This window comes from Equus asinus, chromosome X (assembly GCF_041296235.1).
Source record: "Equus asinus isolate D_3611 breed Donkey chromosome X, EquAss-T2T_v2, whole genome shotgun sequence".
Taxonomy (NCBI): domain Eukaryota; kingdom Metazoa; phylum Chordata; class Mammalia; order Perissodactyla; family Equidae; genus Equus; species Equus asinus.
This window is the reverse complement of record NC_091820.1, coordinates 57,182,287-57,200,845: the sequence shown is the minus strand read 5'-3', so window position 1 is coordinate 57,200,845 and position 18,559 is coordinate 57,182,287. Positions and strand designations below refer to the sequence as shown.

The 18,559-nt window shown below is 47.1% G+C and overlaps 1 protein-coding gene across 5 annotated transcripts in view; it reads right to left on the bottom strand.

Moving 5' to 3' along the window:
- Positions 1–18,119, bottom strand: part of NHSL2 (NHS like 2) — a 233,413-nt gene extending 215,294 nt beyond the window's left edge. The window contains exon 1 of one of the 5 annotated variants that reach the window (XM_070503000.1): positions 16,406–18,119. In XM_070503000.1, coding sequence (XP_070359101.1) covers positions 16,406–16,685 — 280 coding nt within the window. In that variant the 5' untranslated portion in view covers positions 16,686–18,119. The remainder of the gene's footprint in view (positions 1–16,405) is intronic. The other 4 variants (XM_044763928.2, XM_070502999.1, XM_070503003.1 and 1 more) reach the window with 4 other exon arrangements.
- Positions 18,120–18,559: the final 440 nt, after the last annotated feature.

Below are 18,559 nucleotides of genomic sequence, written 5' to 3'. Positions count from 1 at the left end.
CAAGGATTCCCCTACAATATGGTAGAGGGGAAAAGGTGCTTTCCCCAACCCCCAAAATGCCATCCACGGCCTTAACTCCTTGCCTTTGCTCATACAGCTCCCTCTGTCCAGGACACCCTCCCTGTGTCTGTAAAGGACTCAATACAAAGCCAGACATCATGACAAAGCTGTCACTGGCTACTCTCTAAACTTACTTGGCACCAGGCATGATGCACCTTTTATTGCAATCTTCTGATACATATGTCTGCTCTCCCTAACTACAGTGTAAACTCCTCCAGGCAGAACCAAGGTTTCATCCTTTTCAGCATTCCTAGGGCCCAACTCAGTCCCTGTATCAGTGGGCGTCAAGAGGAAGATAATGGCTTATGTCATTACTCAGTATAGTCCATACTCAGTGGTTGAGTGGGCACTAAGGAATCAATCCTCCTGGGGTCAAATCCTGGCTCTGTGCCTTACTCACTAGGTTATTTTTTGCAAATGACAACATCACTGTGCCTTGATTTCTTCATCTGTAAAATTGGGAAAATACTGCTTACTTCATAAAAAGTAAAGATTAGGGAGCAAATACAAGTGGAGTGCTGGATACTTACTCAAAATCATGTTTTATAATTTTTGTGTAAAAATATTTACTGTGTGCCAAGCTTGTAATCTTCATGACATGCCTATGAAGTTGGTATTATTACAATGACCCCAATTTACAGATAGGGAAACTAATGCAAAGAGATGTCAGGCTACTTGTCTAGGGTCATAAAGAAAGCAAATGGCAGAGTGAGGATTCGAACCCAGGGAGCGTTGGTCTCAGGATCCATGCACTTAACCATTATGCTAACTATGCTACCTCTCAACAGCTAGCATTATCAGCTTTCTTCTGCCCGTGCAGACCAAGTATAGGTGCAAAGAGAACTAGGCCAAGTGGTAGGCTGCCTTCCTCTACAGCTCGCTTTCTGCTGCCCCAGGTGCTTTTGATCTGCAAGGCACACATTTTTGTTTCCTCTTCCCTCCAGTTGACTTTCACAGTCTGACTCCGTTGAGTGCTCCTCTCTGGCCCTGCCCTTGTGTGTCCATCTGTGTTGCCCACTTGGTGGTCAGCAAGATGGTGAACGAGACAAAGGAAGAAGAGTCCATCTGCTCCTTGTGGACAGACTGCTTAACGTGAGAAAAAGACTTGCCCTCACGTTTTTGGATTTCCATGAATTTTGTTTCTCAAATGCAACACACACTACTGTCAAGAGGACACATAATTTAACCTGGATCTCCAAGAGTGGGTACTCTGAGCCATTAATATTCCTAGCCCAATCTCCATCGTAGAATTATAGACTGAGCTGCAATAAGCCTTAGAGATGGGGGGACGTCTGTCACCATACAGAGGGAGGAATCAGGACCCAGGAAAGGGAAGGGACTCGCAAGGGATATAGCAGGTATTCAATAAACATTTGTTGCAAGAATGAAAGACCAACGGTCCATATGCTTGAGAGATGAGGGGTACTGTCTGAAACCATGGGACCAAGTTGTTCTTTGTCCCAAGTGCTTCATGCAAACCCCTCACCCTGAACTCAGCGGCACCGTTTGAGGAAGCACATTTAAAAGTACAAATATCTAGACACAACCACTGAGATTCTAATTTAATTCATCTCAGAGGTAAAGCCCAGACGTTGGTATGTATATTTTTAAGTTCCCAAGGTGATTCTAATGAGCAGCCCAGGTTGAGAACCACTGCTCAGAACCAATGCTTCTTAAGCTTGATTGCACACTAAAACCTTCTGGAGGAGGTTTAAAACACACACACACACACACACACACACCCCAATGCCTGGGCTTCACCTCCAGAGATTCTGATTTAATTGGTCTGGAGTGGGGCCTAGCCATCAGTGTTTTTTTCAAAGTATGACAGATGATTCCAAAACACAGCCTAGGTTGAAAACCCAAACCAATATCCACTACTTGACAGAGAGTAATTGAAAAAAAAAAATAAATCGTAGTTTATTTATCTTGTAAGCTCCATGAGGACAAAGAGTTCTGTCTGTCTTGTTCACTGCTGTATCCCTAACACCTAAAACAGTGCATGGTACATAGTAGGTACTCAATAAATATTTATTGAATGAATGAATGGTTTCTTGGTCTTCATAACCTTCCCATTTGCCATCATGGGAATGTCAGTTACAACCTCACTGAGTTTTTTTTTTTTCATTTCTCAAATAGGAGTAATATCTGTATTACAAATAGGAGTAATAAAAACATTCACAGGGCTGTCATGAGGACCACTTGAGAACATATGTAAAAGTGCTCCATAAATTAGAAAGAAATGCAAAATGCTAGCTAACTTCACAGAGAAAATTTCAATTTCCTGTTTTCTCTCTCTTGCTCTGCCCAAGAAATTTTAATTCTCTTTTTAGTCCCACCAGATACAGTCCTGGTGACTGTCCCAAGTCCCACTAGAGAGCCCCCCATCTGATCCCACCGCAACCTATGCTCCTCCCTGATGGTGGCAGAAACGCATTCCCTCCCTGCTCCTCGCTTTCAGTACAACCTACTGTCCTTTCATGGTGACTGAGAACATGCACAGCGCTTCAAATTCTGCATCCTCAACTCACTCCACCACTCTTAATCCAATTATTTACCCTTCTCCAAGCCTGTTTCCTCATCGAGAAAATGGGGATCCTAATGGTAAGTAACTATATCATGGAATTGTGAGGAAGAAATGAGTTAATGATTCACGTATTGCTAGGCACACAGTAAGCTCTTAAAAATAATAACAAAAGTCATGGCTTTTTTTTTGTCCAAAGTTTGTTTAATTTTTTTTTTAAAGATTTTATTTTTTCCTTTTTCTCCCCAAAGCCCCTCTGGTACATAGTTGTATACTCTTCTTTGTGGGTCCTTCTAGTTGTGGCATGTGGGACGCTGCCTCAGCGTGGTCTGATGAGCAGTGCCATGTCCGCGCCCAGGATTCGAACCAACGAAACACTGGGCCGCCTGCAGCGGAGCGCGCGAACTTAACCACTCGGCCACGGGGCCAGCCCCAAGTTTGTTTAATTTTTAAAAAGGGGGGTCACCTCAGTGCAAAAGTAAGGTGGAGTAATCTAGCTGTGACATTTGTCACTTTCTGAGTTGATTTGGCTGGCCAAATAGAAGTGCAAAAACATGCTACTCTCTCTCCCTGTTGGTCAGCAAATATGTACTGAGCACTTACTGCATACCAGGGCACTAGGGGAACACAGACAGAGATAGGATACAGCCCCCATCCTTGAGGAGTCTGGTGGGACACCTGAGCTCTTAAGAAAAAGGTTATAGCCCAGGCACTACTGTCAATTTGGCAGCAGTGTATCCTGATTACAGGCAAAAATATCTAGAAGTCAATAAAGCCTCTCTTGAGTTTTACAAGCTTCAGAGCGTTGGTAACAGCAGAAATTACAAAACACGTAAGGGTACGCATTAACTAGTATAGCAGATTTATTAGATAATATGGAAAGATTTAAAGAAATACAAATACATATCTCCTCCTAGGCCACTTAGTCATTCAACAAACATCTGCAGTATGCCTACTTCCAAACTAGATGCTGGGGAAAGAAGGATGAATCAGCCACTGTCCTTGTTCTCAAGGATAATAATACGTAACACTTGAGGGGGGAGCGATTTTTTGTTTACAAAGCCTTTTGTCATACAGGATTTATTATGATCCTCCTGACAAATAGAAAACAGAGGCTCAGCGCTGAAATTACCTCCATTAGCAAATACTGGAGTTGGGCTTATACTTAGGGCAAAATAAGCAAAGTAAGCCAGGCTCATAACCAGGGCTTCTTTCTACCGCTAAAGACCTGTCACTAGCCCACAACCACCTAATGTAACTCTGGTTTCCCTTGCGGTGGAGGAAACCCTGCAAATTCATCTAAACTTCTTAGGCTCTGACGGCTGCAGTGGTTCTATCCTGTTTCCGAATCCCCACGACTGTTAAGACAGGCTTTCACTCTGCTAGGGAGAGAACGCTAACCTCCAGCTTCCAGGTGATCTCAGGCCCAGGAATGGTCAGGCTGTTCTTCCCAGTTTCAAAGAAGAGGGTCATGTTACTTTCAAGAGGTGGTAAAGGAAAGGAAATAAGGAATTCAAGAAGGGTCAATACATATTTGGCAGTCTCTGCCTCTACTATCTCCTCCCAAGCTTGGCCACCTGGGGGAACCAAGGGCTGCAAAAGCGAACAAAGCAGAGCAGGAACATAGCAAAGGGACTCAGAGAAGGCTGTAAAGAGGAGGGAACGTCCAAGTGGGAGTCTTGACAAATGAGTAGGCGTTTTCAGGAAAACAACAGAGGAAAAGGCTTTGGAAGCCTTCCCCCGCTGTGTGCTCTATGATTTTCAAATAGGACCCAGCAGTCTGCAGTGAGGTTGTCTCCTTCCGTACTGTCTTCCCACCTGCTAAGACTCAAGAGCAGAAGGTAAATCTTATCAATTCAGCATTACCAATACCTGGCATAGGGCCTGGCGCAGTCTTAGTACAACAAGCTAAGTAGGAATTAGCCCTTGAAGCCAGCTCTAAATCACCAGATTAAAGATCAACTGCTTTCCTTTATTAAGAACATGAAAATTAAAGGGGAAAAATATCTCAGCTATGCCCAAACTCACCATTTAAAAGCACATTTACGTTTTTACACAGATACTGAAGTGTCATGTCCATATTTTCCCTTCTAGAACCCAGAAGGAACAAGCCATCACAATGAACAATTAGCCCTAGTTGTTCATCGTAGAAAGTAGATATTTAGCCTGGAGCAGCACAGCCCTCTCCAACAGCAGACAGCAGCCTGTGCATCTGGAGGGTAGACATTTTGTCACCATAAAAAGAAGCTCTGCCAGGAGGGATGCAGCACGGGTGGAGCTGGCAGCAGATGGGGTGAGTTAAAGAGGGTGCGGGTTAGGAGGGAGAGTTCTATAAATTCCTCAAGGACAAGGTCTAGCTCTCACATACATCTATATGCCCGGTGCCCGGCCTGGCACCAGGCACTATGGGACTGCCTGTACTGTTGTGCAAGTTGTATTCCTACAAGGGCACCCTGCCAAGGAGTCTCAAGTTGGGGACAAAATTCAGCCAAGCCCAATGCCCTGTCTGACTTCGCACAGAGGAAGGAGCACCTTTATCTAATTATTATGCCCAGAAAGGGTGACTTTTTAAAACTGGTCCACCCAGAGGATGCTCTATTTTTTAACAGTTATGACCAGAACAAGTGACTTCTTCTAATTGTTATACTCAGAGAATGTGTCTTTATCTAAAGGTTCCACCCAAAAGGGTCGGTTTTCCTCATTGGTCCATCCAGAGACACCCTTTTTGCCATCCCCCTACCTGGAGGGGACACCTACTTGCCATATATGCTGTCAGCTCCCACTGCCATCTAACAGAGAGTTCAATACACGTTTACTGGAATGGAGAAAGTCCCCTCCCTCACCACCCCCTCCTCATGTGCAGCAGATAGTTTTGAAACCACAGGCAAAATGTAAAACCTCTGTGCAAGTCAATAACACTTGATTCCTAAATCTACCATTTCCATTAACTAGGAATCATGGGGAAAAAAAGCTTTCACTGTGCTATTTCACAATGGGGAGTAGACTTATGTAACTCGTTATTCCAAGAGGTAATACAGGCTGGAAATTGGAATACAGTGAGACTTAGCTACCCAGAATCCTCAAGACATGAGTCTCTCTTAATAGTAGTTTCCCGGGAGCCGGACCCTGCCCAACTTTTTAGTACTGAATCTTTTCTTTAACTTTCACCATTTTGAGTGGAACTCTTCCTGAAAGCATACTTCTCAGTCTTCTTAAACTGATTCCTCTGAAGATGCTGCTGCCTCTTCTTGATGCCTTGTTCGTTATCCTCAGCATCAGTTATTGTTCCGGAGACAAACCATAGGGGTGGCGTCTTTAGCGTCTCTCCCCTCTGATCACAGCAGGGATGGGGGACACTAAAAGTGCGCCCATAGTTCTCCCCTCTCCCTTGTCCCTTTTGTCCCAGCATTTTTCAGGGGCTGCTGACAGGGTCACCTAAGTGGATGTCTCAAGACCCCAAAATAGCCATAGGAGAGGTTCTGCACTGGAAGTCAGGGCAGCCACCGACCCTGGAGATGCCTTTGAAACAGTCCTCTTCCTTTCTCTGAGCAGCTGTTGGCCTAGTTCTACATTCCAAATTTCTATTTCTACTGGGATCATGAAGGTGAAAAAGAACTAAAAGATAAATACTTTTTTCTTCTAAATTGCATTTGTTGAAGTCAACATAGGTTTAAAAATACTAAACACATCTACACAGTTGTTCTCACTATTATACACTATTATTAAGGCAATAATCTATCTGCATGAGATGCTGTGCCACGTCAGAGAAGGTGGGAAAGCAGGAGTCCAGTCTAGATGCTGATTCATAGGCAACCATTTCAACTTCTAGTTGTGGTTTCCGGCACAGCCTAATTTGGAACACCAAATATTACAAAGTGGAAGTTTCTCTCCTCTTCCCTGCTCTCCAACAACCCTGTGCGTAGTGGAATCTTTATATCCTCAAAGAGAAGAAAGTTGAGGTTGACCTGAGGTAGGGACCCAACCCAGAAACATCATGTGTGATATCAAGTGGCTACAACGTAAGCAAACGGAAATATTGTTCTCGTTTAAAATGTTAGTGGTTTTTGATTACATGCTGTAACCAAAACATAGAAAACAAAAGATGCTTTACTTTACCTTAACATATATTTATCCTTTTTGTTAATAAAATTAAATGGCTTCATTTTTCTAATTTCCTTCGTTCTCTTATAAAGTTAAAAAGTATATTATCTAACTTGGTATTATTACTATTTACAATTAGTTCATCCATGAGCCCATTTTTTTGTCAGTTACTTTAATCTAAGCCTACATTGTAGTTCACGCTCATTATCCACAAATATATTATACTTTTTCAAGGATTATGTGGTCAAATCAATGTGGGAGACTCGGGACTGGCCTCTTCCAGCTTTAACTGTCTATACCTCCGTAACAGCAGTTCTCAACCCTGGCTACACACTAGAGTCACCTGGGGATCTTTTAAAAAGCCTGGTTCCCGGGCCTCAGCCCCTAGAAATTCTGGTTTTATTGGTATGGGGTGGGGACACAGCACTAGTAATTTTTTAAAGCTCTCTGAGTAATTCGGATTTGCAGCCAGGGTCGATATTTTTGGCTGTAATTAAAAAAAGAAAAATGCAATCAGACAAGCAGTGTGAAGGATTCTACCCAGGGAGATGACTGAATCGCCTGGTAGTTTGGGCATGTTGTAGACACTACCAAGGTGTGTCCGTGACCTTGAGGCTGCCTGGTTGTAAAACCAGGGCTTACCCGCTCCATATCCATGCTGGTAAGAGTTAGGCCTGTCGGACCCTTAGGCAAACTGCCAAATACGTCCCTGAAACAACCTGAGGCCCCATAAGTTTTGTGAGAAGGTGTTTCTTCACCATAAACCAAGCTGGTTCTGTAAAACTGGTGAGCCAAGCCAGGAGCCATGCAGACAGCCCGAGGGAAGAGGCGAACAGAGAGCCAGCAGGACACTTGGATGAGAGCTCTGCCCAAAGGCAGGGGAGACTGCCTAGCTGTGCGGCCTGCATCCGTCCTCTGCTGCTTCACTAAAGCCCCGCCTTGGCATCCCAGCCTGGCAGGTCCTGTGGTCAGCCAGCACCACATATTCTCTGTGACAATAAACATCTCATAGCTGCCAGGACTCTTGGTGGTGCCTCGGCTTTAGTTCCAAAGAATGTTTTCCCCCTTGGTTGGCGAGGCAGTGAACAGATGTCAGTGGGGGAGAATGAAGGGAGGACTCAAAGGAAAGGAAAATCCTTGGGTTGGGAGAGATGAGCTGACAGCCTCAAAAGCTAGATGCTGCTCCTCCGTGGGCACACAGGCATTCTTTACATATTCTGGAAAAGGGAAGAATGGCTGCAATTGGGAGCTGTCTAGGAAACATTCTTATTAGAACTTCATCTTGACAGTACCCCCATCCAGGGATTTCAAAAGGCTTCGTGGAATTTCATCTTCCTAGTTAGTATTTAGTGATCGTGTGTGTGATTGTGGTGTATGCACCAGGCACTTTACACACATTAATTTGATCTTCACAACAAACTTCTGAACTGGGGAGCGTTAACTCCCTTGTACAGATGAGGGACTGTGGCTCAGATGCACCAGAGTCAGCTAATAAGTGGGCAAGCAAGACTTAAACCCCCAGCCGCTGCTTCCAAATTTCAAGCTTCTCTTCCTTAACTTGTCATTCGTTGGGTGTTTCCTATTTAATAAAAGTAACATGTGTTCATTTAGGAAATTTTTAAAAATACAAAAAAGTATAAGAAAAAAGCAACACCCACTCCCACAATTCCATAAAGATAACCACTTTTATCTTTGTTATCATTTGTTATCATTGCGATCACCCTGAGATAACCATTGTTAACACTTTGGCACATACCCCTCCAGTTTCTTTTTTTATATATGTGTGCCTTGTTTTGGATAATACATGCAATTTTAGACCCTGGTTTCTCACTTAGCATTATTGTGTGCACTTCCACGTATCCTCACATATTCGTTTCAAGCATGATTTGTCTTAGCTGTATAGTATTCTATCATATAGACTTGTCAAAATGTATATAACCATGCCCCTATTATTGAATGTTTAAGTTATTTTCATTTTTCAGTTAACATAAAGAACCAAAAGATGCAGTGAGTCTCCTCGAACATTTTCCCCACAATATCTGATTATTTCTTTAGCATAAGGTCCTGGAAGTGAAATTCCTGGGTCAAGGGGGATGAGAGTATATAACAAAACTGCCAGAATTGCTGACACCTGGGATACACGCACGAGCAGAGTGAGCCCACGTCCTGTTGATGAAGGAGACCTCACACCCCTCAGGGCCTGCTAGTTGGGGAGGATAATATGAGTTTGGCTATTTTGCAGATACTGGGAATCAGACTATAAATTTCCAGGCAGTTAATTACACTGTTCTCAGAAGCAAATGATTTCAGTTAAAATAAAAACAGCTGAATCATTTTTTAAACTCATCTCCTCTCTGAGTCCATTTTCCAAGGAAAAAAAATATTTTTCTGATTTGCCTCTAGATGAATTACAAACCATTCTTTAGAATCCATGCTATTTAGAAAGAAAAAATAAAATAAAAGATACAATCAAACCTCAAACGTCCCCACTCACAAAAAAGCAGGGGCATGAATAATATATTTAGCTTTGGAGTGCAACTGGATACACGCAGCCCAGGACATCCCGACAGGTAGACTCTTGTTTTCTCTCCCTCTTTCTTCCTCACTGTGGCTTGGAGCCCCTCCTGACCTGGACTTCTTAGGGCGGCCCAGGACCTGGCTTTGCAAAGGAGGGATGGGCCAAGGTCACCCTGGCCTCATCTGTCCAAGGACAATGAAAACTTGAATGTAGATCAAAAAAATCTGCAGTTACTATTACAACTTCATTTGAACCTTCCCAAGACTCTCCAGTGTCCAGCTCCTTGGCCAGCAAATAGGATGTAAGGGCCTCCCCACCCCACCTCCACACTGAGGGCTCATTCTGAGTCAGGAGGTGCCTTGCACCCTCTCCTCCCGAATCATTTGAGTTAGCTCCTCCCCCACACTAGCTCTCTCACATATCCAGGGCCTTGCACAGGCTACTTCCTGAGCCAGGAATTCCCTCCCCCTCCTTCTTCAACTGGTCAGCTTCAGATCACCCCTCAGAACTTAGACATCACATCCTCCTGGAAGCTTTTCCAAGCCCCTAGGCTGAGTCAGGTGCACCTCATCTGCCTTCCCTTGACTCCCATGCTTGTCTCCACAACAGTACAATGATTCGATGCTCTCTGCACTGGACTGTTGGCTGCATTCTAGCTTGGCTCTATACTCCCAGAAACTAGCATAGAGTCAGGTGCTCAATAAATGCATGATGGCTAGAAAGAAAGGAGGACTAGAACTTAATAAGTGTTTATTAAATGCCTATTAGGTGCCAAGCACTATTTTAGAGGCTGGAGATACAGCAGTAAAAACAGATAAAGATCTCTGCCCTCAAGGAGTTTACTTTCTATTGAGGAGCTTACCTTTTAGAAAGAGAGAGAGGGAGGGAGGGAAGGAGAGGAAGAGGGAGGAACAGAGAGCTGCCCAATTGCTCAAACCTCCCAAGTTAAAGGACTGATGCCTAGTGGTCTTGTGCACAATCAGACCCACTGCCTCACACACAAAGCACCTTGCTGCAAGCCTACCTGTGCAAACACTGAGGCAACACACCTCCTGTTTGTGGCATTATTAACATAGCCTTGTCCTTTAAGGTATTGCCATCCTGTGCACTCCAACTTGAGAACTTCAGTGAGGGCTTATCTGAGTGAAATTATGGAATTCTGCAGAGGAGGGAAGAGTTGATAACTTAAACCAGGAAGGTTATTAGGCCAGTGGTTCCCAACTGAAGGTAGAAGACTCTAGAAAGCCATAAAGTTATCACAAGAAGTCTATGAGTCTGCAGATCCACTAAGCATTGTATATCTACTGAACAAGCACTACTCTGCCTATGTATAAAGATAAGGTCATGAATTTTAAATCTACAAATTCATGTAAAAGCATTGCCGAATTCTTAGTAGCATTCTGTCATTGCCTGGTTTATATTTTTGTTTTTACCATACGGGATTCTAAAAGTCCAAATTCCATCCTTGGACTCCAAACCAGACAGAATAGAAAATCCTCTGGGATCCTGGTTCTGGTTATCAGCTCTCCCCTACCTAAAGAAAGAGAAGACCTGATGACCAGGCACCATGTGCCAGTGTGGTGGGAAACAAAATGGCACCCACCCCTCCAGACTGGGAGCTCTTTGAAGGGAGAAATTGGGTCTTATTTACCTTTAGGTCTCTAGCACCCAGCATTAGGTTGGGGGCGGGGGGGAGGAGATGGCATCTAGGCAAAGTTGTGCCTTCTCTTTAAGGCTAGAAAGTAATGATTTGAGGAAAAGGTGATTTGAGGAGCTCAGAAAGGGTATATAGAGCAGCAAAGCTAGTAAGCCTGTTAAGCTACTTAAGCTTTGAAAAATAATAAATCCATACTTTGGAAACGTGTATGCTAAATAAATTTTTGGTAATAATTTTACTTTCTCATTTCCCTTGGTTTCTAATAAAAGTGTCTTTGGAAATGCCAGTCAGGCTCCGCCATAATATCAGAAAATAGTCAGGATGTGGGTGTGTGACAAGGAGTGTCCACAATTGGATTAAAAGCTATAAGGGAGAATAACAGGAATAAAGATGACAGAAGGATTATGAGTGAAAGACCCCAATGGAAAGGTGACCTTTAGAGGACGGTGTCAGGGTCACTGGCCCAGCCACCCTTCCCAACTGAAGATTCTTTTTCCAAAGCTATTTCCCACTCAAAGCTTAAAGGAGACTATGTTTTGTATTAACAAGGGAGCCTGGTGCCTCAAATCTATTCTCTCCATGATGCAAGGCTGACCTCCTTCTTCCTCTCGACTTCTAGCTCACCCCCCAAGTTGCAACTGCAGAAAGCATAGGAGGCCTGTTCTTTAGAGCATCCCTCGGTTCCCAAAGGTACCAAGAGTCATTCCTCATCCTGGACAAATCCCAGCTAGAAAAAATGCCACGGCAGTGACTCTCAGTGAACAACTGACTTTGAACTTAGTGCCACTGCACAGCACAGAGCACTGGCTTGGATGTCGGAAGGCCTGGCTTCTAGATCAAGGCTTCCTGCCACTGACCTGCTGTGTGACCTAGCCAGTGCCGCACTCCCCAATAGGCAGATTAAGTATACGCTTAGGCTACCAACAACAGAAGTGCAAAAGAGAGAGAGAATGAAAAAAATCTAAGAAGAAGTCATTTTAATTTCAACATACATGTGGAGCTCTGAGTAATTTTCAAAAATAATATTTTATTTGAAGGTTTAGTATCGCTTTCATTTCGAATTATGTATGAAGAGGCGCTATACTCTTTTTAGCACTTAGGACTACTGAAGGTCTTGACCCAGCTGGGTGCCTTTGGACAGGTCCCTTCCATTTTCTGGGCCTCGGGAGTCAAGTGTTGATGCCCATAATGGATAATGACCGAATTTTTGGCGCCACATAGTATAAACCGACTCTACCCAGGCCAGAGAAGCACAGAGACACATGATGCAAATTCACCACTCTCCTCCTGACACCTAATCCACTTTGTAAAGGTCAAAGTTGAGCCCAAGAGCCATAACTTGAATCTTCGCCTATTACTCTACTATTCTGTCATCCTGACGCTTTTTATCACTTTAGCTGTCCTTGTGTCTAAAAAAGGAGAAGAGTAAACTTCGTGTTTCTAGAGTGGAGGAAATTCTAGTGGACATTTTGGTGTCCAAATTTCCAGGGAAGATGTTTTCAACACACGGAAATACCATGAAGCAGATCAGGAATTTCATGGTATTTAAAAGAAAATGGGCGGGGCCGGCCCGGTGGTGCAGTGGTTAAGTGCTCACCCTTCCCGCTTCACGGCCAGGGGTTTGCCGGTTCGGATCCCAGGTGTGGACATGGCACCGCTTGGCAAGCCATGCTGTGGCAGGCATCCCACATAGAAAGTAGAGGAAGATGGGCACAGATGTTAGCTCAGGGCCAGTCTTCCCCAGCAAAAAGAGGAGGATTGGCAGATGTTAGCTCAGGGCCAGTCTTCCTCAAAAAAAAAAAAAAGAAGAAAATGGGCTTGTTCCCCCTCTCCATTCTGTCAAGCCACTGTCCCAAGGGTCTCTGGGGATGACAGGTAGGAGAGAGATAAATTGAGGCTGGCAGAGTGCCTGTTCCAAGTCCACAAAGTTCCCCTGGCTCCAGTCGACTCAAGCAGGCCATATCGCTCCTCAGTAGCAATGAGGACCACATTTAGGGTCTGCAACACCTCGTCTAATGGTAAACTGGCTACAGTCTAGAAGTGCAGTTTTCATTTTTTCATCTCCGTATAGATTTACAACAGTCTCTCCTCACACTGGAATTATGATTTAAACATAAATAAACCAGCTGTCCTTTCTGATTTGAAGTTAGCATTGCCACAAAGTGGGAAAATCAAGAGGCAGGAATTTTACATAAAGATGAAGAGGGAGTTTCCACCATTGACCCAACTGGCTGTATTCAAACCAAAATAATTGCAAGAAGGAATAGAGCATCTTTCCCACAGCAAGTTCCCAGGCTAGTGTAACATGAGAGCTCCCCAGTGTTATTAAACATACCTAGAGTTGTCTAGTGCTTCAGTGACTTCCTGGCTTGCACAGGAGAGATTATACCCCTAGGCCAATGGCCTGATTGCTTTTGTTATTATTTTCTAAGCACCTACAAACATTAAATAGATCTCCAAGGGAGGAATTGGAAAGTCTGGGTTGATCAGCATATGGCGGCAGGCATGGAGCTATTTCCACTGGCTTTGACCATGCCATTTTTGAGATGAAGAGCACAGACTACAAGACACGAATACAATAAAACGGGTCACATTCAAAGCCAGGATGTTATAGGCAGGGCCATGCCAATGATGTGACAATAGCTACAGATCCACAACCAGAGGAGCCTGGTGCAGTCTTGTAGCACAGCCTCTCCTTCCAGTTCTCATCCCCCCACCCCATACCAGTTACAAGAGCTTCTGGGGCAGTCTCAAAGGGATTCAAGTTACCAAAGGACAGCCTTCAGTGGAGGAGAGGGTGTTGCCAGGCAACTAGCCCAGCCCAGTCCCATTCTTGTAACCTGGAAGATGGTGGGGGTGGGCATGACCCCTGATTTATAGAGGAGCACCTTCAACTCCTTTAGCATCAACTTTCTCCTCCTCTATCCCTCTTCTTCTCCTCTCCCTATCCTCCACCTGCTGCCTCCCAGGGCTCCAGCCTGGCCTGCAGTCTGGTCACCGCAAGCCTGAAGGCTATAGGCCAGTCTGACTTGCTGTTACTCAGTCTGTTACTCAGTTCATAGATGGCAGCCAAGCTGTCCCTACAGAGAGGCTACAAGCTGCTGGCCTGTCAGGTGTCATTCACTCCGGCCATGTCATTTCCAAACCTTCCTCCCTCCTTCCCGGGTCTTTCCTGTGCCCATGGTCAAAGAAATCGCTAGAAGAAGAATTTGGGGGAAATCCAACCAGATGGAGGGTATATAGGGTAAAATGCAGACTGGGAGGGCTGACCACCAGCAAAATGGTCAGTAAAAGAGTAGGAGTGCTAGGAGGAAAAGGCACAGGGAAGAAAAGAAAGGGAAAGACCTGACAATGATTTTTTTAATGCTATTTATTGGGGGTCAAAATATAATATACAGCCTGCTGAACACCTTGTTGAAGCTTATGCCTGAGCGACAAGGGGGTGGCCAGATGGCGCACTGATTATGCTCCCTAACTCTCTTTGCACTTGGCACTTCTGCTCAGACCATTGCTGAGAAGGCCTAATTTAAGTGCTACGCAATCAAAGCACCTGAAGAGAAAAGCGTGCAGTGGGAATCTCAAGGGGAGTCTAGGGCAGGGCATTAGACCAGAAAACGGAAAACCGACCTTCCTGCCAAATTAAGGTAGCCATGTTCCATTTATGCAGCGAGCCCCTCAGTGCCTCTGAGCCCAGAGACATGTAACATTCTCAAAGGCAAGTGGCCACACCAAAGGTAAGAGATGGCCACTCTCCCAGCTCTTGCAAACTTCAAAGAAGTCAAACCGATGCAATTTATCCTCAGAATTGCTCCCTTCGTTTAAAAGCTACCCATTGCATAAAGCCATCTTTTTCTAATGCAGCAGATCACTGGAAAAGGTTAGGTCCCAAGGCAACTTGGTGATGCCATGCCTTCCTTCACATGGAAAGGGCGCTCCAATTCAGTGCACAGAAAAACACAAGTCGGAAAAGCAGAGCCTCCTCCCTGTCCTTAACTTACCCTGCTGACCCCAGTAGGTGGCTTTCTGCAAACTGTGTGGTGATTTTGAAAACTACTCCCCAAGCTGACTGATCAAATTTCTCCTAAGCTAATCCTGGTAGTCAGTGGGACCCCAGCGGAAAAAAAAAAAATCAACAAAGACCTTCTTACCCTCTTTGTTAACTGAAAACTAACCAGACCTAAGGCCCCAGCTTCCCTGGTCCCCTGCCAAGCAGAGGTTCCTGGTCCCATGTCTACATTCATCTGGCAGTCATCTGTGTCTTCCACCTTCCGTTTCCCACAGGACTCAGTTCATTTTTCTCTACCAGTGACCTCCACCATCTACCTCACAGGTCAGAGACCTTTTTGAAGAGGGGTGCCAGGGCCTCTGACTCCTGTCCTACTGGAAGGGGTGGTGGCCAGCTGGGGTCTGCGATGGAGAGGGGCTGACCCAGGCAATTCTTTCCCTAAGGCAGCTGGAGACTTGCACTCAAAAGGGAGCCAGCAGCCATCTTCTGCCTCCATCTGACACTTTCTGGCCACTTGCTCCTTCTCTCCCCTAACTTTCTGGTGGTGCCAATTGGCCCTGGTACCTGGCATGCCCCAGCTGTGGTCAGCATTTCCAGCACATTCAGTCCCCTTGCTTTCAGCAGAAGTCCCACACTCTAAGGGATCATCGCATTTCCACGGAGAGAGGATTCTCCATTCAAAGTACTGGGATCCAAAGTAAAGGACAAGGGCTCGCACTGCCCTCCTACCCTCTCACGGGTCCCGCGTGCTCAGCCAGGGCACCACTGGGTTTCTCGGTCATGGCTGATTCCTAAAGGAATCACGAAACTAATGACAGCTGCTTTAACTGGTTCCCTCGAGCAAATCTGTGCAGCTGGACCCCAGGGGTAGGGGGTCAGTGAAGCCAGGGCAGTCTCTCTTTCCCCTCATGCCCCTCTCGCCACTCCTGGTGCAGCGGCCCGAACTTGTCGGGAGAAGCAGGAGGGAGGGCGCTCAAACACTCAGTGAGAGCCGCGATCACATTCCAGCGCGAAGTTGCACAGGTTTAAAGCCAGTAGGCACCGCCGCCAGGCTCCTGCGACCGCGTAGGTAGCCGGCGGCTCGAGCGCGCTTTCGGAAGTGGCCGAGCTGCTAGAGTGGAGCAAAGACGCCAGAGGCGGGGCCATTTGGTTCCCGACGCCGCGAAGATGGGGACGCCTCGGGCCTGGGGGCGGCGCCGAAGCCGTCCCAGACCCAGTGGCTCACAGGGACCCTGTGGGTCCCCCCTTTCCCTCCCCTAGGTCCCCAGGAGGTGGCCGCCAACTCTGCAGCCGGGAGCCCCGAGGGCACAAGGCCACTCAGGACGGTGCGGCGGGATCCGGGAGCAGGAAGTTCCAGCGGGAGAGCGGCGGGTGGGGAGTCAGGAAAACGGGATCCCCTCACTCCCCGAGGGGAAGGGAAGGAAGGGAAGAGGAGGGGCGGGGAGGACGGCAGAGGAGGTGGGCGCAGAGCCGGACGCCTACTGGCGCCCCCAGAGGCGGGGTAGACACGGGGCCGCGGGCCGCCCGGGCGCGATTTACCTAGCTCTTCCTCGTCGTCCTCCAGGCCGAGCAGGCGGCAGGGAAGGCGGCGGCGGAGGCGCACGGTGCGCCGGAACAGGCTGTCGGTGCGGCGCCCCAGGGCCAGCAGGTGCCCCTCGAGGTCCTCGAGCAGAGCCAGCGAGTGGCCACAGAGGTCGGCGAGCTGCCGGAGCAGGCTGAGCGCGGCCAGGTGGCTCACGTCGCGGAGCTCGGTCAGCGGCTGCGGCGGGTTGCGTGGGCACAGGCGCTGGGGCACTACTGTGCGCCTGTAGAACGGCATCCCGGGCGCGGGCGCGGTGGACCAGCCGGGCAGCGCGGCCGGCTCTCCCGGAGCGGCGCCCCCGGCCCGAGCGCCCCTGAGCGGCGGCCCCAGCTCCTGGAGTAGCAGGCCCCTGGGCGCGGGCCGGCGAGCGGGCGGGCGCCGAAGACGCCGGGCGGGTGGGCGGGCTGACCGGTTCCCAGCCTGGAGCGCCGGCTCCCCCCCGGGGCTGCACACTCGAGCCACCAGTCCCTCTGACTCTGGTTCGCTGGGCTCCTCCTCCTCCTCCTCCTCCCCGCCTTTCTCCACCTCCTCCTCCCTCCCTCTGCTACTTCGGGATCCCCCCACCCACCTTTTTTTTTCTTTTGCGGTCAGAGATTCGCAGATTAACGCTTGATCCGGGAGAGGAGGGAAAGGGAAGTGGGAGTGAAAAGAGCGAGCTGGAGCGTGAAAGAAGGAATGTCTGCGTGAGTGGGGTGTGTGTGTGATATTCGGTGCCGTATGTGTGCCCGCGTCCTCCTGCGGAGCTCGACTCCCAGTACCGATACAGTTTTCTGCCTTGTTTTTTTTTTAACTTCAACGTTTTCTTCATAAATAATAAAAATTCAAGCGTTCTCGTCCACACCAGCGAATAACCAGCTGAGACCGACCAATAGCCTGACTTCATTCATCTAACTTTCCTTCCCCGAATATGTACTCGGTGCCACGCACGGGCTAGACGAGGCTGTGAGTACAGCAGTCTAGCGCCCAGGAGCTTGGAAACGAGGGAGGAAGAGCCAAATATCTCACTTGACTGCTCAGGAGGGCAGTATCTCTGGGAGTCCCAGGGTGCCTGGACTGCTGTAAAGGCTCTGGAATGAATGAATGAAAACAAACCCATTCTCTGGTACCAACGATTCAGTTCGGATAGAAGGACACCGCTCCATATTTTATGCAAAAAGAGAGCCTAGAGCCACCTCCTCCTGGCGGGGCCTGCTAGCTGAGGTGGGTGCCATCTCTGGCGGCGTTGGGCTCCAGGGGTGCCCCCTGAGGAGGCCGTACAGGAGCCGGGGTGTGCTTTCAGTGCTGGTAACCCTGTGGTCATGTCCTGATTTCTCCCCATTCTAGAAGGTAGGAGACAGGGGGACACTAGTGTCCTCAGAAAACCAGAGCGCCTGAGTGTATGTCCCTGTGCACTTGAGGAGTTTCCACTCGGAACACATTTTCAACACACTGAGCGCCCATCTGATTCTCCTCTAACCCACTTCCTTGACTTTGATGTGGTTCCATTTCTTCTTTCTGGTGGTTCTCGTCTGGTCTTTCCTCCTAAAATGTTCCCATCTTTATTATCCCTTATAATGTATTAGTAAAACACCTTGCACAGAATACGTGTATCTGCACTAATGATCCTGAGTGTGGCCTGTGCTCATTTATTCCTTTAGGGAATTGTCCCTTAAGCAGTGCAAGAAGGCTCTACAACTGGTTAAGAGTAATCCGATGAGCCTTTGTAGTAAATAGCTGTCTCTTGTTCAGTAAATTGGAACATGGATACTAGAAAAGTTGGGTTCTAATTAAAATAATAAACAAATGGGCAAAAGACAAACCCTTTTCTGATCTGTAAAATCCAGTTGCAGAATGAGGACCTGAAATTCTCTATTTGGCAAACTCAAACCTGAGCCAAGAGAGTGACTGGCAGGAAGTAGGACTTGGCTGGACTCTCAAGGGATACTTTTCCTTGACCTACGGACTGTTTAGACTGATCTCTGTTTGGAAGAAAAAGAAATGAGGTATGATCAGATTGAAGGAGACTGTGTGGGCAGAGCTTTGCTGCCTGAGGGCAGCGGGCCTAAGCTGGGCCTAATGTCTGATCCGCCCTCACTACTCCAGTTCCTGAAGCTGATGAATCTTTCAGGGTT